We start from the raw sequence: 26,839 nt of genomic DNA, 5'->3' as shown, positions 1-26,839 counted from the left end.
TGATGGTTCAGCTTCAGAAAAAAAGGTGCAACAAAGCATGTGTATTTTGTCTGTCACATACATTGTCTATATTAAAAACGTAATGAAGTGCTCTAATAACATGTCTGACTGTAAATGTATTGACATCTTCTGTCTTAATCCTTATTGCTTGCTTAGTAAATGTGCTGTGGAACCATCTCAAAGATCTGCAGGAGCAGAGGTAAGTGGTAGCAGTTCTTCGAACCCATCTGCTTGATCAAGATGATCCCTGAGTCAAACAGCTGTAGCAAAACCATGCTTTCCAGCAAGACACTACATGTCTAAAAACCCTTTAAGATATATACTAGCTAAGTAGCTAATTGTCACAATCGGATGTCTGAAAAATAACTATTTATTGTGCAATGCTGTTGATCTATTTTAAGGATTCATCATTGCTGCTTCAAAAAAATGACACTGTTGATAGACCTTTCTAAAAAAAAAAAAAAAAAAAAAAAAATTACAATTGATCAAGACTGAATTCTGTTTATAGATAGTACTCTCTGATTCAGAGGATGACAATCCAGGTACTACAGGCTGTTTCAACAGAGAACACTTGTTACAGGTTTGTTTGGTTAATATTTTCTTTATTTGTTGGGAGTGTGGATTGTGTATTTGTCAACAGTATTTGTATCATGCTTTTTAGAGAATATATAGACCTGTATGCACCTGTGATTCTAGAAGATGATGATGAGTTTGCAACTACAGCACGGTGTCTTGACCTCCCAAAACCAATTGAGTACGCAACAATGATATGAGTGGAAAAAGCACTGCATTAAAAAAATAGTGGTACTCATTTGTAATTATTACTATTTTTTACCTTTAGAAAAATAAAAGTCAATAAACCTTTGTAATTAAAGAATCGAAAATCGTAGGGACCTTTCTTTTTTTTTTTTTTTTGGGCCATCTGGGTATAGCAGCATTAATGATCCCTTCTCCATGTCCTTATTTAAATTTGTCCATTTTTTTTTCTGCCATCACGAGGAGATCTTTTGCTGTTATTTGTGGGTCAGTTTTTCCCCGTTGTGGTTTCAAACTACCATTCTGCAGAGACATTAATCCGACATTAATCTGCAAAAAACAAAACAAAAAAACAGAAATGGTGATGTTTCACAGTGGTAAACACTTGACTGTCCAAACTTCAATGAAATTCACTAGGTAAAACATCATATAATGTGTAGTTGTACTGCTTTCAATATAGTAAAGGGTGAATATAATTTACAAATCATTCCTTTTTGTTTTTATTTGCATTTTTCATACTGTCCCAACTTTTTCTGAATTTGGGTTATATATGCAGTGTGACTGTCATATTCAGGGTGTGATTTTGCTTCACTTTCTGTGACAGCTGTCAGGGAGGATGAATATTTCTTGGCAGGGAGAATGATTGCTGTGTCAATAGTATATGGAGGACCAGGGCCCCATTTTCTTTCAAAAGACCTGGTAAACCACATTGTTGGCCAGCCCCGTTTCAGCAGCACTTTACAAGATATCACAGATGAGGGTGTAGGGAAAGTTCTACTGGAGGTAGGATAATAGACATCCATGAGGTGATTTGTGAAAAGGTTACTCGGAAATAAATTACCCCAGCATTTCAAAATTATTGTCAGTACAAAGTGCTTGACAAAGCCCTGTTAAGTATTTAAATAAATTAGTTTAATTAGTTCATTTTCAGGATGGAAAACTTGTATAGCAAGGAGCAAAACCATGTCAACTGACTAATTTCTTGTGATTATTTGTTCAGATTCAGTCTGCAGTTACTTTGGAGTCACTACAAGCACTAATAATGCAGAACAGCACCATGCTTCAAACTGATGGGTGCTTTCGACATGTGAAGAGCATTGAGGAAAAATAAATACAGTTGTGGAAGAATATGTCAAGTGGTATGTGATTCCCAGAAATCATAGTGTTATTGAAAGGTAAGACTATAACCTTACACTCCTAGTATGTGGACAGTTCTACACTGCTTCTGATTAAGAGGTTTGGCTATTCTAGTCATTCATTGCTGTGATGACAAATCTCAGTGCGAAAGAATATAGTGACATTTTGTAGAATTGTGTTTTCTGTTCCAGCATGACAATGCCCCTGTGCACCAAGTGAAGAATGCCCATTGAACAACTTTGGGATGAGTTTGAACACCGAATGCAACCAACATAGATGTTCATTGGAGTTCAAGTCTGGGCTTTGTGCATGCCAGTCAAGTTCATCCACACCATTCTCATTGAATGATTTCTTTATGGACCTCACTTTGTGCACAGGGGAAAAGGGCTCCCCAGAATGTTACCACAAAGTTGAAAGCACACAATGCTATTGTATTGAGTTGCATTATGATGTCTTCACTGGAATTAATGGAGTAATCAAACTCGTTAACTTAACTCTTTGTCTGCTTTGCTAGATTCAAAGATGGACTAGCTACCCTGCAGTTTCTAACAGCACTTCAGCAGCATCCTGGTGTGCTGTCTTCTGTCCTCTGCCACATTGAGAACAAGCTTACAGCAAGTGACATGGAAAACCTCTTCACAGCAGAACTCAGTCCAGCAGGAAGTAACCAGAGGCAAGAAGAATCAAAGATGCTTTGTTTCTGGTCAGATTATCTCCTCAACTGTGAAGGTTTGTTTTTCGTTTGCATACAGAAATTCTGTTTTCTGTGACTTTGTGTAAATCTATAACTATGGTGATACTTTTTTGTTGTTTCTAGCAGTGTTGAATAGTTTAAGTCCATAACAATATACTTTTTTCATCCTTGTAGAACACCAGACTGAGGTGTCACTGCAGAACGTGTTGATGTTTGCCACCGGCCTGACATCCCTTCCACCTGCTGGAATATCACCACCACCATGCATAGAGTTTCTTGCCACTTCACCTTTCCCAATGGCAAATACATGTGCAAACACATTTAAGTTACCAGTCTTAGATTCTTAGTCTTTTTGTGACATGCAAGGATTTTGGAATTCAAAATTCTCCAGGTTTTGGATGCATTTAAATAATGTTAAATCCACAGTATGTTAGTTAGTTGTTCATGTTCTACAAGCATATTTTGCGCTTTTGAAGGAACACTATCCCAGTACATTTTTTTTTTTCTTTTTTTATTATTTTTTGAGTTTTGCATTCATGTATTTCTTTTCTTTGGAAAGAACACTTTCATCCCATCCCAACTCAGTGGCTTGTACTTCTGTTTTGCAGAATTCTCATACTTAGAGACCTGCTATTTCCTTCATTCTGAAGTAAAGTTGCAATGCTTCTTCCCTGTTCTCAGACCACTGTAATTGATTTTGTTCCATTATAAATTCTAGATACTCCAGAATGTTTCTGATGCCACAGATTTCAGTTGACAGCCTTGACTCAGGGAAAGCCCTTAACTTCATTTCTTCAACTACAAAGCTACAGTCCCTAGATCAGAACCTGCAAAAAGTTGTATTTAGCATTCAGTCTGGGTTAGATGGGTTAAAACAAACTTATGGCATTGCAGAGCATCTCAACAAAAGTAACTTAAGAAAAGGTTTGTCAACATATTGTAAGAAATAAATGGCAGTATTCTGATTCAGCTTAGTATTAAGTCACTTTTGGGCAATACAATTCCTATACAGTAAGACCTTTGGTCACCTGTGTGGTAGATGGTACAATTCATTTGTTATGCCCCCAGGGCATAATGAGAGTCTGGAGAGCCGAATCCTGTGCTTGTTCCAGAGCTCTACACACTAGTCCAAGTCAGTCTGCAGAATATTTTGAAAGCAGAATCGAAGGAGGTACTGGTGTTCATTGCTGCCATTAAAGTGTCCTGCATTTCTGAGGTCCCCAAAGAGTTCAAGCCAAAACTGCACCCTAGAACAGCACAAGTCAAAATTCAACATTATTGTGTTGCGATGACTTTCTTTGTTTACATGTTATTATGGGTAATATTTATTCTAATTGTGACAATTATGTAAGGCAATGTAATAAGTACTGCATTTTAATAGTGGCAATATGGGTACAGTTGAGGCCAAAAGTTTACATACACCTAGGCTAAAAGGATTCAAATCCAATTTTCCACTATACACATCATGTGACCATACACTTCCTGTGTTAAGTCAATTAGAGGGTAAATACTTTATTTAAATAAAAGGTCATTTAAAAATAACAAATAACAGTGTAAATAATTTTAGTTTGAATGACTAGGACTATGTAAACTTTTTGCTAAACTATATAAATAGTCAGTGCATAAACATGAAAAACAAAAACAAAACATACCTTCCTTTTGTAAAGATGGACCACCATGACTCAGTGCGTTGATTGCTGACTGAAGAACCATACATGTTGCTTCCTGAGCCTGTATGGTTGTGACGGAGAGTGCACTGTATAGCGGCCAGTGTCCCGTTCTCTGTCCCACAATCTGTTCGGAATCTCATAGGGACAACACCAAGTTGCAATGTGCAGAGAATTACGTTTTTTGCAATAGCAGAAGGATCATTGTTCCTATGCCCAATGGAAAGCCACATAATATGTCTGGAAAAGCCATCGATGCACCCTGATATTCCGAAACCAAATGGTTTCAGTTTGTCATAACCATCCACATGCCATAAATAGTTTGGTCCCATAGAATGATATGTCCGCCTAACAAATCTTCGGCGTGTTCTGTAATCTGTCCCTCTTGGGTTAAGTTCTCGCAGCTAGCAACCACATAACATCATCACGTTTAACACGTAGCTTGTGTTTCTGCTGAAGTGCTAACCACATTGTCCGATAACCAAATAACTGTCCAGGTCCATGTAGCTCTGTTCTGATTGCATTCCTAACATCATTCAGAGAGTAGTTTTTTTTTCTTCTAAACATACCTACTTCATGCAGGCATGTTTACAGAGTGCAAACTAAGCTTTATGTCGTGATATGTTGACAGCATGTCCAAAATCACGACATACGAATGTCCTTCCTCGAAATATTTGCAAATTAGTTGGCTTTCATTTGGCATGGCTTCCATTTTGTTTTGAAATAATTACACAGTTAGACAGTAGCCAATCAGGAAAAAGGGGCTTGGTCTACACAACCAATCAGGTAAGAATATATGGTACTTACCCTTTCCGTTTCGATTGAATTGTCGTTGTTTTCTGACTTGTTTTATTTCCGGAATTGATTTTGTATTTTTTTTTATTTGTTCTTTTGTTTTCGAATTTGTCGTTGTGTTTTCTGATTTGTTGCTGTGTCTCTGAAATGTTATTTTGTTTTTGGATTTGTCATTGTTTTCTGATTTGTTGTTTTGTTTTGCACCTCTCGGCCACCGTAGTTTCAGCTCTGTTAGGCAGCTATAAAATGATTTTTACAATAATAAAATGATGAAAACATTAGGAGGTGCTCTTAAAATAAATAAATAAATAAATAAATAATAATATCAAACCATTAATGTGTCAACATAAATTGTGATAATATTAGAATATTGGAAAAGTGACAACTTGCCCCTACCTGACGTTGATTAAAAACAATTGTCCCGATAACTTTAATTTTTCAGTTAAATGTAGACACGTGCAAGTACACCAGTGTGGTTTTATTGTTGACTTGTTTACACAACAACTGCAACAAAACATGTTTTAATTTGAGTAATAATAAACCTTTTTCATACTTTGGGTTTTTGAACACGGAAGTAAATGATTGCAGGTTAAATACTGTATCGGTGAATGAGACCCAGTAAATATTATTTTTGCTATCCAATTTACTTCAACAGTAAAATAAATAAAATATGTTCTAAATTTACTGTTCACATAATTTTTACTTTTTATAATTATTTTTGTGTCCAGTAGTGACTTCGTTGGACAACACATTTTATTGTCAACAATTCTTCCGGTTCGTGTTGTAAATTTGATAAATGCTTATTTGGACATTGACCTGAAACTATTTATCATTTTAAAAAATCTAATAAATTCAAGTGAATCTTTGATCTTTGTTACGTCAGCGCTGTGAACTGTGAGAAGGAAAAATACGTGACGTGCTTTAGGCTCCTCCTTCAGTGCTGTGTTTCTATTAGGTCCTGTAGGCATCTTTAAATATCCTTTCCAGCAGCTCTATTCCTCATATTCAGTTGATAGTTGAACTCTCGTCATGTCTGGAAGAGGTAAAGGCGGTAAAGGACTCGGAAAAGGAGGCGCTAAGCGTCACCGCAAAGTGTTGCGTGATAACATCCAGGGAATCACCAAACCCGCAATCCGTCGTCTCGCTCGCCGTGGCGGTGTCAAGCGTATCTCCGGTCTGATCTACGAGGAGACTCGCGGTGTGTTGAAGGTGTTTCTGGAGACCGTTATCCGTGATGCCGTCACCTACACTGAACACGCCAAGAGAAAGACCGTCACTGCCATGGACGTTGTGTACGCGCTGAAACGACAGGGACGAACTCTGTACGGATTCGGAGGATAAACGACTTCATTCAGGAGAAATCCGACAAACCCAACGGCTCTTTTAAGAGCCACACACAATCTCACATAAAGAGTTAATAGCTGTGTCCGAAACCGCCCCTTATCCACTATATAGTGCACTATATCGGGTGTCGGCCATTTTGTAGTGGTGTCCGAATTCATTCACTACGTCTCGTTCACTATATCTGTTAACTCATTCTCGCCCACAATGCAATCTGATTTCCAGGGTCTATATGATGTACATTCTCTGATCCCTTTTTCCCATAATTCAACGCGGAGACCGCGGCAGAGTGCAAACAAAAAACAAATTGCAAATTGCAAATGGCGGGCGCAAACACCGGAGGTGGCAACTTTTACAAATGTAAGTAACCTTTTTATAAATAAAACACATCTGTATCAATACATAACGAAGTGAAATTATACATATTGATGGATTTATGATTGGCCACTAACTCTGCTTAAATACATTTTTTTGACTCGTAACTAGCAAGGGTAATTTTTACGGTCGAGATTTCACGCAGTAAATGATAATTTGTTGGATTGTTCACATATATTATTTATCATATGTAATTACTGTATTCTCATACACTTTAGAAAATAACGTACCGAAGATGTTCTATTGTTTTAGGGAGGGGTGAAGACGTAACGTGTCTCATAATGAGCAGGATGGCCAATGGTCATCTCTTCTCTGGGCGCAGGAACGCAGCCCGGTTTGGATAGGAGTGAGTTTGTAGATTACTTTTCCTCAGGAATTAGTAGAGATCACTTTCATTTGATATGTCTAATTAGTAATATTTAAATCATTACGTTATATGCACTACAGAACTGAACTGAAGGAGATGGATGCTTGGTGTGGTAACCCCTGCCAAAAAGTGGGAAAAATTGAAGAAAACCTACAAGGTAAATTCATCTTAATAATATATACAGTTCTGCTTGTAAATTTACATCCTTTGCAGCATCTGCAAGATGTCTTTTTAATGATGCATAAAAGTAGTTTTTTTTAGTACTGCAATTAAGATCTTTGATATTACAGATATGTACATTTCACAAATCCAGATCATATCTAAATTTACAAATGATCCTGTTAAAGTTTACAAGCCCTTGTTTCTTAATGTGTTCTCCTTCAAGGTCAATGACTGTGTAGCCTTTTGTGATATTTGTGCACAGCACTTGTTTGATCAATCGACTACAGTGGCTGATCAAGCTTTGCAAGGATACAAACAATCATTTATGCTTAGAGGCAACAATTAATAACAAAGAGTTTATATATTTAACTATTATTTTCTAATGGAGTGTACTCATCTGTTATACAGTACTGAATAAAAAAAACTAAATACATCTTTGTTTTTGCTCATTTTAAAGAAACTCTAAATGTTTCTACAAGGGGTGTGTGAACTTTCAGCACAGCTATACAGTATTTTTATTCAGTGATGTTCAAAAGTCTTGGGCACATTAGGTGCTTCACAAAAACATTTGTCTTGAGAAGATATTTTATTCTGCTTAGTGTTTAAATTGGAAATATAAATTTTAGACTTTAGTAGTATACTCACTATCAAGCATTGAATTACAGAAATAGTTCACCCAACAATGATCATCTTTAGTAATTCTCTCATCATTTCCTCACCATTATGTCATCTCAAACACCTATGACTTCCACAGAATTCAAAGATATTTTAATGGAAATATGATGTCCGTTTGTTCACACAGTGCAGGTGAATGATGACCAAATCTTTTAGCTCCAAAAAGGACATAAAGGCAGCATTAAGGTAACAAATATGACTCCAATGGTTAAAACTGTGTCTTTTGAAGTGATCCAATCAGTTTTGCGTGAGAACAGGCCAAACTGTAACTCATTTTTCGCTATCTATCTTGACATCAGCAGTCTCATAGCCAATTATGATTTCAAGCTCATTTACACCTCATAGTGCTTGATGCATGACAGAATGCTAAATGGTGCCAGGAAGTGTAATCAAACTTGAAATCTTGGAGACCTGAGTTTGAAATCTAGGGCTAGGAGACTGCTTATGTCAAGATTTGTAGTAAAAAAGGAGTGAGTTTCTTTTTTTTGCCACCTTTATGCCTTGCATTGTATGGAGATAAACGGATCATATCTCTAAAATATTTGATTTGTGCTCCATGGAAGAAAGTAGTACACGTTTGAGAACACTTAAGGGTGAATAAATGAAGAGCAAATTATAATTATTGGGTGAGTTATTCCTTTAAAACCATGCTGAACGACTTTATGCTGTCAGAGCATTTTTATATGAAAATGTCATGTATCTCTGTAATATATATCATTCTCTTCTAAATCATTTTTAGGAGCTAAGGAAGCCACCCACTCTCCTCATGGACTGCACCAGATTTGCCAGTTCTTGCTGTGAGATGTTACCCCACTCTTCCAAGGCACTTGCAAGTTCCCGGACATTTCTGGGGGGAATGACCCTAGCCCTCACCCTCCGATCCAACAGGTCCCAGACGTGCTCAATGGGATTGAGATCCGGGCTTTTTGCTGGCCATGGCAGAACACTGACATTCCTGTCTTGCAGGAAATCACGCACAGAACGAGCAGTATGGCTGGTGGCATTGTCATGCTGGAGGGTCATGTCAGGATGAGCCTGCAGGAAGGGTACCACATGAGGGAGGAGGATGTCTTCCCTGTAACGCATAGCGTTGAGATTGCCTGCAATGACGACAAACTCAGTCCAATGATACTGTGACACACCACCCCAGACCATGACGGACCCTCCAACTCCAAATCGATTCCGCTCCAGAGTACAGGCCTCGGTGTAACGTTCATTCCTTCGACGATAAACGCGAGTCCAACTATCTCCTCTGGTGAGACAAAACCGCGACTCGTCGGTGAAGAGCACTTTTTGCCAGTCCTGTCTGGTCCAGTGAAGGTAGGTTTGTGCTCATAGGTGACATTGTTGCCGGTGATATCTGGTAAGGACCTGCCTTACAACAGGCATAGAAGCCCTCAGTCCAGCCTCTCTCAGCCTATTGCAGACAGTCTGAGCACTGATGGAGGGATTGTGCGTTCCTGGTGTAACTCGGGCAGTTGTTGTTGCCATCCTGTACCTGTCCTGCAGGTGTGATATTCAGATGTACCGATCCTGTGCAGGTGTTGTTACACGTGGTCTGCCACTGCGAGGATGATCAGCTGTCCTTCCTGTCTCCCTGTAGTGTTGTCTTGGGTGTCTCACAGTATGGACATTGCAATTTATTGCCCTTCCCACATCTGCAGTCCTCATGCCTCCATGCAGCATGCCTATGGCACGTTCACGCAGATGAGCAGGGACCCTGGGCATCTTTCTTTTGGTGTTTTTCAGAGTCAGTAGAAAGGTCTCTTTGGTGTCCTAAGTTTTTATAACTGTGACCTTAATTGCCTACTGTCTGTAAGCTGTTAGTGTCTTAACTACCGTTCCACAGGTGCATGTTCATTAATTGTTTATGGTTCATTGAACAAGCATGGAAAACATTGTTTAAACCCTTTATAAAAAAGATCTGTGAAGTTATTTGGATTTTTACAAAATTATATTTAAAATACAGTGTCCTGAAAAAAGGATGTTTTTTTTTTTTTTTTTTGCTGAGTAAACGCAAGATACACAAATGATCCACTGACCATGATGATCAGTGTATTATTAACATCATCTTTGAACACTATCTTTTATTAGTTTCTTATGTAGACAAAATACATTCAACTGTAAACTAAAAACTGAAGTTTAAGTTTAAATATCCTGTTAGAAATTTTACAGGAGTTCAATGGATCTCATCAGTTATTTAGTTTACAGCTAAATGTATAATGTCTTATTACCGATCTGTGGCATCGAAGAGCTCAAAGTTGTCGCTCTTTGTGTAATATGCCTTTTTATTCTCCCCTAGGAACATAAAATTCACCAGAACCAAAACCAACAAGATGGAGTACATTTTTGAGCCAAGTTTGCCTCCAGACTCGGGTGGAGGACACCGACAAGAAGATCACCGCGAAAATGTGTGCTTGTGTTAGTTTTTGTTGGTAGTTTACTTTTCCACAATTTGTTTTAATATATATATATATATATATATATATAATTAGTCAGTAGCGTTTTCATTCTTTTTTATCTTTAATGACAAACAGTTATATTAACTTTTAATGAAAAAAAAAAAACATGACAAGTTGAAGTATTTCCTCTTTATCATTATTGTAATAATCAGAACAAATGAACAGTTGTGAAAAGATTAATTGTATTATGATTTTTTTCTCTTTTTTTAATAATGCAAAAATAAAACAATGGCGGAGGTATGCACAGTAAAACATTTAATTGCATATTATAAATGTATATATAATCTACATAAAGATGACAAAATTAATGAAGCCACACAGGCGAAATGTTCATGACGAAATGTCTGCGACACCTCCCGAGTGTTCTCTGACGCACTGAATTTACGTCAGCGTCTGAAATCGCTCACTCATTTCGTTCACTCACTGCTGAAATATAGTGCACTCACTGCCATTCACTATATAGGAAATAGTGAACGAGTGGCGATTTCAGGCACAGCTAATGTCTAACCGGAAATAGTGTTTAATGTTTATTGTCACTATTCTTCTATTAATTTTAATTGAATAAATTGTTGTCCGAAAAGTTCACGGACGCAGTTCATGCAGAATAAAGACCCAAATTTGTTCCGTTAGATAATTTTATATTAACTTTTTTGAACGCATAATTAAATATGACGTTTCTACGGGCGTGTTCGTGATAAAACAGTCCAGGTTTACTTGCACCACAAATACATGGTATTCTTTACCAAAGCAAATATCGGTTTGAGGAAAAAAAACATTAGACCAGAATATTACTAAACACGGGACAGTAGAACAAGAGAAAATGAGATTTTGCTATATATTTAAAATGTAAAAAATTTGATGGGTACAAACCACATAAGTACCTTCAGAAAAAAAGAAAAACAAGTTTAACTCTTTATTATTAGTTATTTATTGAGAAGCGTTTTTCTTTTATATTACATTATTTTACTGGAAAATAATAATAAGAAAAAAATGAGCGGAAGAACTAAAGAAAGGAAATGTAATCGTGTGGGGGATGGAAACTTTCAAACATGAGGCGAGAGGCGGGACTTTCATTTGGAAGTCTTTGATTGGCTCTTTCCGGCCCGTCAAACTTTCAACTGTCCAATGAAATCATTTAATGGGTTTGACCAATGAAAATACGCAATCAGAGGACGCGCATCATCTCCTCACAGAATTAGCATAGAGGAGGGAATAAATACTTGTTTGAGCGGATTAAGAATCATTATTGTGAGTTTGTTCTTCAGATCATCATGCCTGAACCAGCTAAATCCGCACCGAAGAAAGGATCCAAGAAGGCCGTCACAAAGACCGCCGGTAAGGGAGGAAAGAAGCGCAGAAAGTCCAGGAAGGAGAGTTACGCTATCTACGTGTATAAAGTCCTGAAACAGGTTCATCCTGACACCGGGATCTCTTCCAAGGCGATGGGAATCATGAACTCTTTCGTCAACGACATCTTCGAGCGCATCGGCGGTGAAGCGTCTCGTCTCGCTCACTACAACAAGCGCTCCACCATCACATCGAGAGAGATCCAGACCGCCGTGCGTCTGCTGCTGCCCGGTGAACTGGCCAAACACGCCGTGTCTGAGGGCACAAAGGCCGTCACCAAATACACCAGCTCCAAGTAAAATAACATCCTGTTTCTCAACCAACCCAAAGGCTCTTTTAAGAGCCACACATCTTCTCGTTTAAAGAGTGTTTATGTGGTCTAGGAAGATATTATTTTATTTACAATCATATATGTTTTCCAATCCTGCACGTTGATAGGCAGTTATTAATTTACTCCTACGTTTATATACAAGTATTTTAACTCCTATAAGAAGCCATTAAGGTTTGAGTCTCCTTGTTTGTTCTTTATAAAACCTCGTTTTAGTAAACAAAAAACATTATAGTATTCTTACATTTAGTTCTTCAAAAATTGTCAGTCACAGCGCTTCATCTTTTTGATTAACGGATAGCAGTATTTTGAACCTTGAACTGAAGCTTATTAGATTAGATTCAACTTTATTGTCATCGGCTCTGTACATGTACTCTGCACATTGAAATGCAGTTAGCATCTAACCAGAAGTGCAAATAGCTATATATATATATATATATATTGAGCGCAAAGTTATGAGGTAGAGAAGCAGAGACCAGCTCAATGCAAATGTCTATGAATACAGTACAAGGTGCAAATGAAGTATAAACACTGAAGGTGCATTGTACAGAATGAGGTATAATATATGTAAATGTATATATGGCCGGTGACCATAACAGTGCAAGTGGCATTAAGAGGTAGAAATTATGTGCAAAGAAATGTGCAAGAATATCAGGAGGCAACATTGTAAATGTGCAGTGTGGAGACAGGTTATTGTACAGTGCAGTTTTTATTATTTTTTCATTTTTACAAGTATTAAGTGGTCCGAGTGGGATGTAGTGTTCAGCGCCTGAGTTTAGAGATCAGTAGGCTGACAACTGAGGGAAAGAAACTGTTCCTGAGTCTGATGGTGCGACAGCGAAGACTCCTAAAGCGTCTGTATGATGCTACAGTATGATGCTACAAGCTTGACACACCTATTTTTGGGCAGTGTCTCCCATTCTTCTTTGCAGGACCTCTCAAGCTTCATCAGGTTGGATGGGGAGCGTTAGTGCACAGCCATTTTCAGATCTTTCCAGAGATGTTCAATCGGGTTCAAGTCTGGGCTCTGGCTGGGCCACTCAAGGACATTCACAGAGTTGTCCCATAGCCACTCCTTTGTTATCTTGGCTGTGTGCTTAGGGTCGTTGTCCTGTTGGAAGATGAACCTTCGCTCCAGTCTGAGGTCCAGAGCGCTCTGGAGCAGGTTTTCATCAAGGATGTCTCTGTACATTGCTGCATTCATCTTTCCCTCGATCCTGACTAGTCTCCCAGTTCATGCCGCTGAAAAACATCCCCACAGTATGATGCTGCCACCACCATGCTTCACTGTAGGGATGGTATTGGCCAGGTGATAAGTGGTGCCTGGTTTTCTCCAGACATGATGCTTGCCATTCAGGCCAAAGAGTTCAATCTTTGTTTCTCAAGGTCTGACTGGCAAACTTCAGGTGGGCTGTCATGTTTCTTTTACTGAGGAGTGGCTTCCATCTGGCCACTCTACCATACAGGCCTGATTGGTGGAGTGCTGCAGAGATGGTTGTTCTTCTGGAAGGTTCTCCTCTCTCCACAGAGAAATGCTGGAGCTCTGTCAGAGTGACCATCGGGTTATTGGTCACCTCCCTGACTAAGGCCCTTCTCCCCTGATCGCTCAGTTTGGCCAGGCGGCCAGCTCTAGGAAGCGTCCTAGTGATTCCAAACTTCTTCTATTTATGGATGATGGAGGCCACTGTGCTCATTGGGACCTTCAATGCTGCAGAAATGTTTCTGTACCCTTCCCCAGACCTGTGCCTCAATACAATCCTGTCTCCGAGGTCTACTGACAATTCCTTGGACTTCATGGCTTGGTTTGTGCTCTGACATGCACTGTTAACTGTGGGACCTTATATAGACAGGTGTGTGCCTTTCCAAATCATGTCCAACCAACTGAATTTACCACAGGTGGACTCCAATCAAGTTGTAGAAACATCTCAAGGATGATCAGTGGAAACAGGATGCACCTGAGATCAATTTTGAGTGTCATGGTAAAGGCTGTGAATACTTATGTACATGTGATTTTTTTTTTTTTTTTTTTTCTTTCGTTTTTTATTTTTAATACATTTCTTTCACGTTGTCATTATGGGGTATTGTTTGTAGAATTGAGGAAAATAATGAATTTAATCCATTTTGGAATAAGGCTGTAACATAACAAAATGTGGAAAAAGTGAAGCGCTGTGAATACTTTCCGGATGCACTGTATGTTTGGCCATTACAAGTGTCTAAAAAATCTAAAGTTAACCCATGGCACCAGGGTTTTGTGAGTCGAGGAGGAGATAAGAGCATTTCACCATGTTTGGATGGAGCACAAGAGCCAGCCAAAACTGTTGTCAACAGAAACAACACATGATCTTCCTTTTTTTTTTTTTTACATCAAAGAAAAGGCTTGAGACAGTTTAGCATTGCCGCCTGCTAAATTATTACAGAAATATATTACTACTGTTTATTGCAATAATAATAATAAAAGTAAATAATTTTTAAAGAGAAGTGTGGAAACCCTTGAAATTTACTTCCAAAACATGAGACTAATTTACTTGTTTGTAGTTTTAACACCTTGTTCAGCATGAGAGCAGCTGTTTAATGTAATTTTATTTTATCTTCAAAGGGCAGAATAATCGTGATTAAAATGTTAAGCAAAAGTATTGTGATTGTTATTTTAACCATAATCATGCAGCTCTAATATTCATTATATTTTTTGAAAAAAAAATTCACCATATCTGATTAAATCACCCCCCCCCCCCAATGAAACGAAAAAGCTCTAAGAATTATGAAGTATATGTTTTACTTTGTTCAAGTGACAATGAGCTGGTCAGATGCACAGAATTACTACAGACAACATTATACTGATCTAGCCACCATTGATGACCAGACAGATATTGATGAGATAGTTAAATATGTACCCTAAAGTTTTAGAGGAGACTGGATAAGGATACGGATTGCTGCTGCTCCTTGGATCTGGTCAAATCAGAGCAACTCCATGTTCACATCATGGGCTATCGGACAGCCAAACAACAATGTTGGCATCCAATTATGTGTGGGAGCATCTACTGCTGGATTTTGTAATGATGAATATTGTGGATTTATGTACACTTTTATCTGCTACAATGGTGAGTATTTAACATGCACTGTACATGTTATTATTTTGACTTTAAAATAAAACTGATCAATACACTCCACTTAATTGAAATGTCAGTCTTTTTTTGCAAACTTTGTGTTGATTTAGGAGAAAGAAAATTCTGAATTTTGTTTTAATATCACATGCAATAAAATACTGTCCAGACAAAGAAGAAATATTTTCCACGCTTAGGTAAAAGTGTTTCTTTTGTGTGACATGTTTACATCTATATGCCGTACAAAACTATTAAGAGTTTGCTTACATGCTTGCCATGCTGTTATATTGACAGGCTGTAAAGTGAAGTTCCACGATTTATATTGGAAACCTGTTTTTGTTTTCTGATCTCCGGTGTTTTAACTTTTTAGCAGATAATTAACTATTTAGCATATTAAGTTTGACAGTGCCTCACCAGAGTGAGTAGATGACATGAAGCTATGGGACAAGGTTAGTTATGCTGATATCATCAAAGGGATAGTTCCTCCTAAAATGTACTCACTTTCATGCCATCAGATGTGTATGACTTTCTTTCTTCTGCTGAACACAAACTAAGATTTTTAGAAGAATATTTCAGCTCTGTTGATCCATACAATGCAAGTGAATGGTAACCAAAATGTTGAAGCTCCAAAAAGCACATAAAGGCAGCATTAAAGTAACACATATGAATCCAGTGGTTAAATCCATGTCTTCAGAAGTGATATGATAGGTGTTGGTGAGAAACAGATCAATATTTAAGTCCTTTTTTTTTACTATAAATTATCCTCCCTGCTCAGTAAATGTACATGCACACAAAGACACTGAATTGCCAAAAACAAAAGAAGAATGTGAAAGTGGAGATTTATAGTAACAAAAGACTTAAAGGTGCAGTATGTAAGATTCAGAAACACTTGTTATTAATGAAACCTGTGGCCGTTAAGTTAACTGCAGGAAGCTACCTGTTGCTCGCGCACACACTCCATAGGGACGCGAGCGAGCATCAGCCAAAACAATGATGTAACGTACAAAGAGACTAAATGAGATTCACCGACATCATGCTGACAGATGAGGTAGAGGTTAAAATTACACACATAATTGTTTTACTACAAACTTTGATACTGTACATTATATTTGGTGGATGATGACAGTAGCTGTTTATATAATAGGCTGTACATTATAAATATGTTGACACAATTCAGTATTGATGATATATATAAATAAACCAAAAATGAAAAGTCCACAACCACTTGAAATGTGAATCTAGCCATTCTAAACAGATGTTAAATTTCCAGAGAGAATTGCAACAACTGTCCCAGGAAGAGAGGGATGAAGTTCTGCAGATGGTGGTCACACGTCTGCCAGGGGTTTTTCTGGACATTATGGATTATCGGAGAACAACAACAGGAGCATACAACCTGCATGGTGCACCTGCCTCAACTGCCGGCTTATGCCAACAGATTTAGAAAACAAATGTTGTGGTCAAAATCAAGAGAGGTGTCTCAGCAGAAAGGTCCATATGGAACTTTATTGTCTTGATGAGGGCATCCTACGTTTGGCTAGACAGACATGGAACGACATTCTTGCACTCACTGACAGACAGGACCCAGGGGTAGATAACAGAGAGTATCGGTACTCTGCATATCGCCAGTTCACCATCTGGCAACATGAACGTCAGTGAACCGGGAACAGGATGGTAATACCGAGCTGCTGCATGTGGCGAATAAGAGTCAAATTTCGTGACCCCTTTAGCAACCATGTTGGATACAAGGAAGCACCATTTAGGTGAAATTAAAAACTGTGTGTGGCGTTCCTGTGTGTAAGCAGTTCCAACATAATAAAATAAAACAATTCTTATTTGTTCTACACTGTATTTTATTTTATAAAAGTAAAAATAAAAACAAACACAAAATTGTACACAATCTATATTTACAATGTCCATATATATATATATATATATATATATATATATATATATATATATATATATATATATATATATATATATATGATTGCAGGTTAAATACTGTATCGGTGAATGAGACCCAGTAAATATTATTTTTGCTATCCAATTTACTTCAACAGTAAAATAAATAAAATATGTTCTAAATTTATTGTTCACATAATTTTTACTTTTTATAATTATTTTTGTGTCCAGTAGTGACTTCGTTGGACAACACATTTTACTGTCAACAATTCTTCCGGTTCGTGTTGTAAATTTGATAAATGCTTATTTGGACATTGACCTGAAACTATTTATCATTTTAAAAAATCTAATATATTCGAGTGAATCTTTGATCTTTGTTACGTCAGCGCTGTGAACTGTGAGAAGGAAAATACGTGACGTGCTTTAGGCTCCTCCTTCAATGCTGTGTTTCTATTAGGTCCTGTAGGCAACTGTAAATATTCCTCTCCAGCAGCTCTGTTTTTCACATTCAGTTGATATTTGAACTCTCATCATGTCTGGAAGAGGTAAAGGCGGTAAAGGACTCGGAAAAGGAGGCGCCAAGCGTCACCGCAAAGTGTTGCGTGATAACATCCAGGGAATCACCAAACCCGCAATCCGTCGTCTCGCTCGCCGTGGCGGTGTCAAGCGTATCTCCGGTCTGATCTACGAGGAGACTCGCGGTGTGTTGAAGGTGTTTCTGGAGAACGTTATCCGTGATGCCGTCACCTACACTGAACACGCCAAGAGAAAGACCGTCACTGCCATGGACGTTGTGTACGCGCTGAAACGACAGGGACGAACTCTGTACGGATTCGGAGGATAAACGACTTTATTCAGGAGAAACCCGACAAACCCAACGGCTCTTTTAAGAGCCACACACAATCTCACATAAAGAGTTATTAGCTGTGTCCGAAACCGCCCCTTATCCACTATATAGTGCACTATATCGGGTGTCGGCCATTTTGTAGTGGTGTCCGAATTCATTCACTACGTCTCGTTCCCTATATCTGTTCACTCATTCTTGCCCACAATGCAATCTGATTTCGAGGGTCTATATGATGTACATTCTCTGATCCCTTTTTCCCATAATTCAACGTGGAGACCGCGGCAGAGTGCAAAAAAAAAACAAATAAATTGAAAATGGCGGACGCAAACACCGGAGGTGGCAACTTTTACAAATGTAAGTAACCATTTTATAAATAAAACACATCTGTATCAATATATAATGAAGTGAAATTTTACATATTGATGGATTAATTTATGATTGGCCACTAACTCCGTTTAAATGCATTTTTTGACTCGTAACTAGCAAGGGTAATTGTTACGGTCGGTATTTCACGCAGCAAAGGCTTGTTCTAGCACTTGAGTTTTGGCCAAATCAAGAAGAGCTTCAGCTGTCAGTGGCAATGATATTTAGACAGGTCTTTCGCAAATTTGCCTGTATTATTGACTGCTTTTGAGATTTTCATTGAAAAGCCTAGAGACCTAAGATCACAGATATACTCAAAATACAAACATCACCAAACCATGAAACATCTAATTGGCATAACACCACAAAGAACAGTTTCTTATATATCAAAAGGATGGGGTGGCAGAACATCAGACAAACACTTGACTGAAAGAAGTGGATTTTTGGATCACCTCAGCCCAGGTGATGTGATACTGGCTGATAGAGGGTTTGATGTGGCAGATTCAGTTGGTCTGTACAATGCTGTGCATATATACATGCACACAGACAGTTATGTGACCCGTGTTGAATAAAAAAACTTCAACATTAGACTCTGTTCAGTTTTCCGTTATTCCTCTTTTGTTTAGCTATTTCCCGTATACATTCATTGCATTTCCAACGTGACATTTTTAAACGAGTGGTGTCCAGCTTTAAACAAATTCTATGAATGTATTGTCTTTTACAGATTCCTGATTTACATTTTAAGTCTGTCTTCATTATGCAGGACGGGCACCCCACAGTAACAGCCCTTGCCTTCAGATGGTTTGGTGGTATCATGTGATGTTGCTAGAATAGGAGCTGTAAACACTTTTGATACTAGCTCTGGAATGACACATTTCTGGACAAATGTGTGAACCTTTCACACATTGTTTCAAAAAGGTCAGTATCGGGCAGAATTCTCTCAATGTGGATTCCCTTTGCCTCCTTTCCCTGGTCCCCAGACAGCAAAATCAATGTAACTTGCTTGTGTCAGATGAATTTGTGTCTGCACCTGATAGAAGTATTGATGGTCCCTCTTCAATGAAAGTTTACCCTTCACCTCTTGGAGGCAAAATGTGCTACCCTGTTTGCTTTTCTCCATCACAGTGCTATTCTGAATGCTGCTGGGTGCCTTTACCTCCAACACACCCGTCACATGTTAATATGCCGTCTGGGGATGCCCCTAACCATGGGTATTGAGGTTTGATGACCAGCCCTCCCTTCCTTCAGTGATGTCAGTGTGGTGGCTCTCCATCATCTTGGTGTACTCTTCAACTACCTTTCCTTCATGTTCAGTGCCCCATCTAAAAACAGAAAAAAAATGTTGTACACCAAGTATCAAATGATAGTAATAAATAACCACAACAATGTACACTGCTCATATCACAGTAACATTACTGCTGTGAGGCATCATTCGAAATGACATCCTTATTAGCAGATGTGTCATTTATCTTGATAATTTGTATTTTACCAGAAACGTGATAAGGTAAAGTGTATGTAAATCATAAAAGTGATGGAGAGGGAAATTATGGCAAAGTGCATAAAAGTTTAATACACCCATAAAATACTACTTTTTCACAGCATTGTAGGCTTGTACAAAAAACAAAGCCTTAAATCTACATGCAGACCACTTGCACAGCAACACATTTTGAGTTGCACTCTTTCAGGCAACTTTTTCATGTAGCAAACATTGTTGCCTGAAAAAGAGTGCAACTCGAAACGTGTTGCTGTGCAAGTGCTCTGCATGAAGATTTAAGGCTTTGTTTTTGTATAAGCCTACAATGCTGTGAAAAAGTAGTATTTTAAGGGTGTATTAAAAATGTTTTCTGCACTTTGCCATGGTTTCCCTCCCCATCACTTTTGTGGTTGGTTTTGGCCTATTTGGGAACCCTGATTTTCCCCTTTTTTTGTGTGCTGCTTTCATCCAGTGTAAAGTGGATGTGAATACCTGAGAGAGTGTGATGTTTTGTTTGTGTCCTTGTAGGCTACAGGATAGCACAGTTTCTTCAGCAGGGAGACAGCTGGTTTGTCTGGTCAGTGTGGCAGGCTGCTCAGATGCTTGATGCCGTCACCCTTCCTGCCTTCTGGTCAAACCACATGGCACATTTTGATTGTAGCCTTGTCTCCCTTTCTATCACATGGCACTACAGTTGAAAAAGGTTGAGAAACAAGTTTGTGATGAAGTTTTCTGCACTTGAACTATCCTAGTCACTTGTGCCTGGGACATTCCTGACATGCATGTCTTCGACCACATTTACTGACTGATGTAAAAATTTACCTGATCTTCTGTTATGCTTAACCCTGTAAAGACCTCATCACTCTTTGCCTGCAGTTCTTTGTGTGACAGTGACCTGTACTGGGGCTTGTACATCTTGCCAAGGGATGCAGGAATGTTCAGTTGCACTGCCCAAGGTATGTACCTCTTTGCATGTGCCAGGGACAATGGACAACAGACAAAACTGAGCTTATGACAGGTTGCTTTTCAGTGCTTTCTGATATATGTAGCATATTGAAGAATGCTGTGCATTTATCTGGTGTTGGAGGTGGAATCTTGGCAGGGGGAAGGTCACCACACCCATCAGCAGATCTTTCTCTGGGCCTTTGTGAAAGCTATCTGGCTGCCTTCTGCATACCCTACTGTCCTTGTGGCTGCCATACTAGGCTCGTTCCAGATACATGCCTCATCAGTGCATGCAGTGGCACTCAGTTTGTTCACAGCTGCTAGCAAAGTGTAGAGTATGGCACCTACATCGAACACAAGTCTAACCTTCTAACCCTGCCATACAAGTGCAGTGGCCAAAAAAGTTGATTTACAACCAAAAAAAGTTGTACAACAACAATAGTTCTAGTAGTATGTGAAATAAAGGGTAAAAATGTTTGACCTGCAATACAATTTCATATATATTACACAATTATTTCTTCATAATTGAATAATACAGATAAAATATTGTCAAGTAAATCTCACTGACCTTGATTTCAAAACTTGTATGAAACATTGGTTTAACCCTTAAACGTATACATCGGATCTTTAGTGACCCGGGACCTCATTTCACCCCTTGTACCTGATTGTGCCCAAACCTCTTTAGTATTCCTCAATTGTTCTCTTATAAAGAGTAAGACAATACAAATGAAAATAAATTAATAATGATAATATATACAAAATAAAATATCAAAATATATTGAAATAATTTTCATGAAAAATAAATGCCTCTTTTCTTCCTGAACAAACACGAATTACCCAAAATTTGTTCTATTAGTTCATTTCATATTACTTTTGCTGTTGGACACAAACGTGATTTCACATTATTTTAAACACATAATTATATTGTTTGTAATGAAGTGTGTCGGTGATAATACAGTTCAGTTTGATTTGCAACACATATAAATGTATTTCACCAAAGCGAATCAAGAGATGAAAAAATAAGAGTAGACCAGAATAATACCAAATGCTGGACAGTACAAAAGATAGAAAATTAGATTTATAAAAAAAAAAAAAAAAAAAAAAAACGGTCTATGGTGTTTAATAGTTTAAAGTGTGTTTGTTTATGGTTATAAACCACAGTATTACTCGCAGAAAAAATACTGAAATCGTTTATAAACAATTATATCTTAAGAACTGTTTATTTTCTCATATTACTACAAAATAAAATAAAAATGAGCGGGAGAACTAAAGAAAGGAAATGTAATCGTGTGGGGGATGGAAACTTTCAAACATGAGGCGAGAGGCGGGACTTTCATTTGGAAGTCTTTGATTGGCTCTTTCCGGCCCGTCAAACTTACAACTGTCCAATGAAATCATTCAATGGGTTTGACCAATGAAAATACGCAATCAGAGGACGCGCATCATCTCCTCACAGAATTAGCATAGAGGAGGGAATAAATACTTGTATGAGCGGATTAAGAATCATTATTGTGAGTTTGTTCTTCAGATCATCATGCCTGAACCAGCTAAATCCGCACCGAAGAAAGGATCCAAGAAGGCCGTCACAAAGACCGCCGGTAAGGGAGGAAAGAAGCGCAGGAAGTCCAGGAAGGAGAGTTACGCTATCTACGTGTATAAAGTCCTGAAACAGGTTCATCCTGACACCGGGATCTCTTCCAAGGCGATGGGAATCATGAACTCTTTCGTCAATGACATCTTCGAGCGCATCGGCGGTGAAGCGTCTCGTCTCGCTCACTACAACAAGCGCTCCACCATCACATCGAGAGAGATCCAGACCGCCGTGCGTCTGCTGCTGCCCGGTGAACTGGCCAAACACGCCGTGTCTGAGGGCACAAAGGCCGTCACCAAATACACCAGCTCCAAGTAAAATAACATCCTGTTTCTCAACCAACCCAAAGGTTCTTTTAAGAGCCACCCATCTTCTCGTTTAAAGAGTTTCTTGTGCATATGAAGACTAGGAAGAGATTACAAACCGGTTCGTCTGAAATGATTAATCAGAAGTTATTCTCTAACGGTGGTATTTGTTAATGATTAACAAAGTTATTTCTCTTCAGGAGACAAACATGTTTTTTTTTTTTTTTTCCTCCTCTCTCTCTCATGACTGAGAAGGTAACATTGAAAAGGCTAGTAATGTGAGCAATTGAAACCATTATTACTCCAATGTGTTTCTTGTGAACACTGGGTACACACTGAGGAAATCTGCTGGTCATGTCTGTGTAAACACAGTGTGAAGAATTAAGTCGAAAGCAGCTAAAGTGACACAATGCTTTGGCAATTAAGTGCCATTTAGGCTTTAATGACAATCTACAATATTTTTGAACATAGCTCTGAATCCGTTAAAAAGAAATATTCTGGTCCTTTTATAATTTTTATTTTTGTGAGTTGTTTTTGAACAATCAAATAAAACGTATGTTCTTCTTTAGAGAGATGTGCCAGAAAATGTTAAATTATAATGGAGAAACCCGATGGGAATGTCTTCCAAAAGACATTTTAAGAAGAGGGATGCAAAAAATGCAGACTTTCAATAGAAGATAGCTTCCTTCACAATTCCTTAATGAAAATAACTTAAAAGTGTGCCCCCAGTGCTGTTGCTAGAGATGAACTTGTATTGAATCCATACAATTCTTCCTGTAAAGTCCAGGTAAATAATTTCACATGTTCACCACTAAAGGACACAATATTATTGGTTGTTTCATGGTTTGTTGTGCATTGTTTGCTCCCATTTTCAATGTATTGGATTAATTCGCTATTATAGCCTGCTATGGTCATGTTCTCTTTGCTTTAATATATCGATGGATGTATTTATGATCTGTTTTATGATGTTTGTCTTTTAGGTGCTCTCATGTGGAACTGCAGATTTGAGACATATGACTTCATATGGTAGGAGAGCCTCACTGGTTGAGTTACAGGTGTGTTTGTATTTGTGGTTAGTTAGGGTTTCAATGCACTGCCACATCTGCCGTGGGTCAGTATTAGATTTAAAGTGCTCTTCAATCTGGTGTTTGTATGTTGTTTTTATTTTATTTTATTTTTTGGCTTCCCTGATGCCTCTCTTTAGCTTGGATCTAGCAGTGCTGTAGGCCTCTTTTTCCCCAGACCTTTGTATGAAATCTTCAGGGTTTTCTTTTTGTTTGGCAATTTCAAGCATTGTATAGCCTTCATTCCTCAAAACAATGATTGAATGATGAGTTTCTAGAGAAAGCTGTCTCTTTTTTTGCCATTTTTGACCTATATTGACCTTAAGACATGCCAGTCTATTGCATACTGTGGCAACTCAAAAACAAACACAAAGACAATGTTAAGCTTCATTTAACAAACCAAATTGCTTTCAGCTGTGTTTGATATAATGGCAAGTGATTTTCTAGTACCAAATTATCAATTTAGCATGATTACTCAAGGATAAGGTGTTGGAGTGATGGTTGCTGGAAATGGGGCCTGTCTAGATTTGATTAAAAATTACTTTTTTCAAATAGTGATGGTGCTGTTTTTTACATCAGTAATGTCCTGACTATACTTTGTGATCAGTTGAATGCCACTTTGGTGAATTAAAGTACCAATTACTTTCCATAAGAGCAAAATCTGTACATTGTTCCAAACCTTTGGCAACCAGTGTATCATTGTTAATTCATATTAACTAATGTTCATACACGGAACATTATTGTAAAGTGCTACTAAGGTATTGTTAAAGTAAACAACAACAATATAAATAGTTCTAGTAGTATGTGAAATAAAGTGTAAAAATATCTGACCTTCAATAAAATTGTTATACAGATATAGAGAGAAAAAAATATTTACTCATAATTGAATAATACAGATAAATATTGTCAAATAAATCTCACTGACCTTGATTTTAAAACTTGTATGAAACACTGGTTTAACCCTTAAATATATATATCAGATCTTTAGTGACCCGGGACCTCATTTCACCCCTTGTACCTGATTGTGCCCAAACCTCTTTAGTATTTCTCAATTGTTCTGTTATAAAGAGTAACACAATACAAATGAAAATAAATTAATAATAATAATGATAATAATTATACAAAATAAAATATCAAAATATATTGAAATATGTTTTATTCTTTTATTTACAAATTTTCTTGAAAATATGTAGAAAATTAGACACTGTCTGGACATTTTTAAGATCCATTTGTGATGCATATACAAGCTGTGAACATGAAAGTGTTTGGTTAAATTATCATGCACTTAAGGGATAATTTAAGATTAGCACTTTAATAAAAAAAAAAAAAAACTTGTCAGGTGGGGTAAAACTAACATTATATAACACAGTAAATGCAACTGATTAACAAAGTATATGAATTATTGTGTGGCTCTTAACATTTTTGGGGCTCTTGGCCACTTTTTTGGGGGCTGCTGACTTTGTTTTCTTGGGGCTCTTCGGTGCCTTTTTAGCGCCTGCAGGTTTCTTCACCTTCTCGGGGGTTTCTTAGCGGCGGGTTTCTTGACATTATTAAGCCTACATAAGGAAATACCAATTCTTGATATAAAAACGTTGATTCATAACAGTTAAATCTCACAATGATATGTCATTCATTCACTTAATGTCACTCAGTCTACACCACTCTATTGTTCAGGTAGAACTATTCTTTCAACCACTAAAGATAGCTTCACTAATAATCTTCCAGAATGGTCTCATACACTCAGTAAGCCCTATAGTCTAGAAGTACTTGATACAATATCAGAAAATATAAATAGCCTTCTCTAGCACTCTTGATAGTGTCACCCCCCTTCGAATAAAGACAATTAAAGAAAAAAGCCCCGCACCATGGTACAATGATCACACTCATGCTCTCAAGAGAGCAGCACGGAAAATGGAGCGCAAGTGGAAGAATACAAAATTAGAGGTATTTTGCGGTGCATGGAAGGATAGTGTCTGTAAGCTACAGACAGGCACTAAAAGCTGCCAGGTCAGCATATTTTAGCAAACTCTTAGAAAATAACCAAAACAATCCTAGGTGTTTATTCAATACAGTGGTAAAATTGGTTAGGAATAAAACCTTGACTGAACCAGATATTCCGTCGCAGCACAATAGTAACGACTTGATGAATTTCTTTACTGATAAAATTGAAATAATCAGACATAAAATTGGAATTATGCAATCAACTGTCACAGCACCTCAGAAAACAGTGTTTCATAATTTTCCTCACATGCAACTTCAATCCTTCACTGTCATAGGCCATGAAGAGCTAACAAAACTTATCAAAACATCAAAAGCCACAACATGTATGTTAGATCCAATACCAACTAAGCTCTTAAGAGTTATTCCCTGTAATCTCAGAACCTCTTCTAAATATTAACTCCTCGCTATCTTTAGGACATGTCCCAAGAAATTTTAAACTGGCAGTTATACAAAGCTTTGGATAGTCTAGCTCCACAATGAGTGAGCATAGACAGACTTTTGTTTTGAAATTTATAAAAAGTACAATCACTCATACATTGAAATGCTTACTCTAAATGTAACTTTCTATCTCTAATCCAAAGTGGGAAAATTATATATATATAAAAAAAAATAAAAAAAAACATAACACATTATTATAATATATTTTTAAATGTTCATGTTGTAAAACTTACAAATATCTAAAGATGCAAAAAAAACAAACAAAAAAACAAAAAAAAAAAAAAAAAATGAAAAACTTCATGCGGTAAGAGTGAAGCCGAGTTTTCATAACTTTTGTTTTTTCTGTGAATGTAATTCTTTTTATTTATGTAATGTCAATTTCAGTCGGTCATACTAGTATGGCTAAAGGATATTGTCAATCATTTTTGGTTTTGTTGCCAGAAGGCAGGAGTTCATGGTGAGTATAATGGCCTTTCACAATGCAGTACAAACACTATAAGGCAATACAACCACTTTGAAATGAAGTGTTCCTCAGTTGTCACACAGGGCAGGGAGGTCTTGCTGTTCTGCATGCTGTGTTTCAAAAATATTTATTTGCAGTGAAATGACCACTGATAAAGTTAATCTTTGTCCACTGAAATGTGTTCTACTACATAAATTAGTAGCGAAGCTAGCTATCCTATTGGTGGCAGATGAAAATGC

At 37.6% G+C, this 26,839-nt stretch overlaps 3 protein-coding genes across 6 annotated transcripts in view; all 3 read left to right on the top strand.

Moving 5' to 3' along the window:
- Positions 1-6,033: 6,033 nt before the first annotated feature.
- On the top strand, positions 6,034-18,078 carry LOC127412155 (uncharacterized). Its single transcript, XM_051648290.1, has 3 exons — positions 6,034-6,387; positions 11,697-12,073; positions 17,632-18,078. The coding sequence occupies exons 1-3, from the start codon at positions 6,079-6,081 to the stop codon at positions 17,951-17,953; spliced, it is 1,008 nt and encodes a 335-aa protein (XP_051504250.1). The 5' UTR covers positions 6,034-6,078; the 3' UTR covers positions 17,954-18,078.
- LOC127410790 (histone H2B-like) overlaps positions 6,405-26,839 on the top strand; it is a 303,692-nt gene continuing 283,257 nt past the window's right edge. The window contains exons 1-5 of one of the 4 annotated variants that reach the window (XR_007892165.1): positions 6,405-6,750; positions 7,018-7,111; positions 7,213-7,289; positions 8,709-9,289; positions 10,272-10,936. The gene's annotated coding sequence lies outside the window, so the exon portion shown is untranslated. Of the gene's footprint in view, positions 6,751-7,017; positions 7,112-7,212; positions 7,290-8,096; positions 8,156-8,708; positions 18,311-26,839 lie in introns of those variants that run through there. The other 3 variants (XR_007892164.1, XR_007892163.1, XR_007892168.1) reach the window with 3 other exon arrangements.
- LOC127411056 (histone H2B-like) lies at positions 11,694-12,098 on the top strand. Its single transcript, XM_051646400.1, has one exon. It carries the CDS (start codon positions 11,703-11,705, stop codon positions 12,075-12,077), a length of 375 nt encoding a protein of 124 aa, XP_051502360.1. The 5' UTR covers positions 11,694-11,702; the 3' UTR covers positions 12,078-12,098.

The sequence above is a fragment of the Myxocyprinus asiaticus genome, chromosome 2, assembly GCF_019703515.2.
Source record: "Myxocyprinus asiaticus isolate MX2 ecotype Aquarium Trade chromosome 2, UBuf_Myxa_2, whole genome shotgun sequence".
NCBI lineage: Eukaryota > Metazoa > Chordata > Actinopteri > Cypriniformes > Catostomidae > Myxocyprinus > Myxocyprinus asiaticus.
The sequence above is the reverse complement of the archived record's forward strand: the minus strand, read 5'-3'. Positions and strand labels throughout refer to the sequence as shown.

Coding starts and splice junctions, on each gene's coding strand:
- LOC127411056 (XM_051646400.1), top strand. CDS start 11,703: ATGCCTGAACCAGCTAAATCCGCACCGAAGAAAGGATCCAAGAAGGCC.
- LOC127412155 (XM_051648290.1), top strand. CDS start 6,079: ATGTCTGGAAGAGGTAAAGGCGGTAAAGGACTCGGAAAAGGAGGCGCT. Junction 6,388..11,696: donor CTCTGTACGGATTCGGAGGA/TAAACGACTTCA, acceptor TTTGTTCTTCAG/ATCATCATGCCTGAACCAGC. Junction 12,074..17,631: donor ACCAAATACACCAGCTCCAA/GTAAAATAACAT, acceptor AGTTGATATTTG/AACTCTCATCATGTCTGGAA.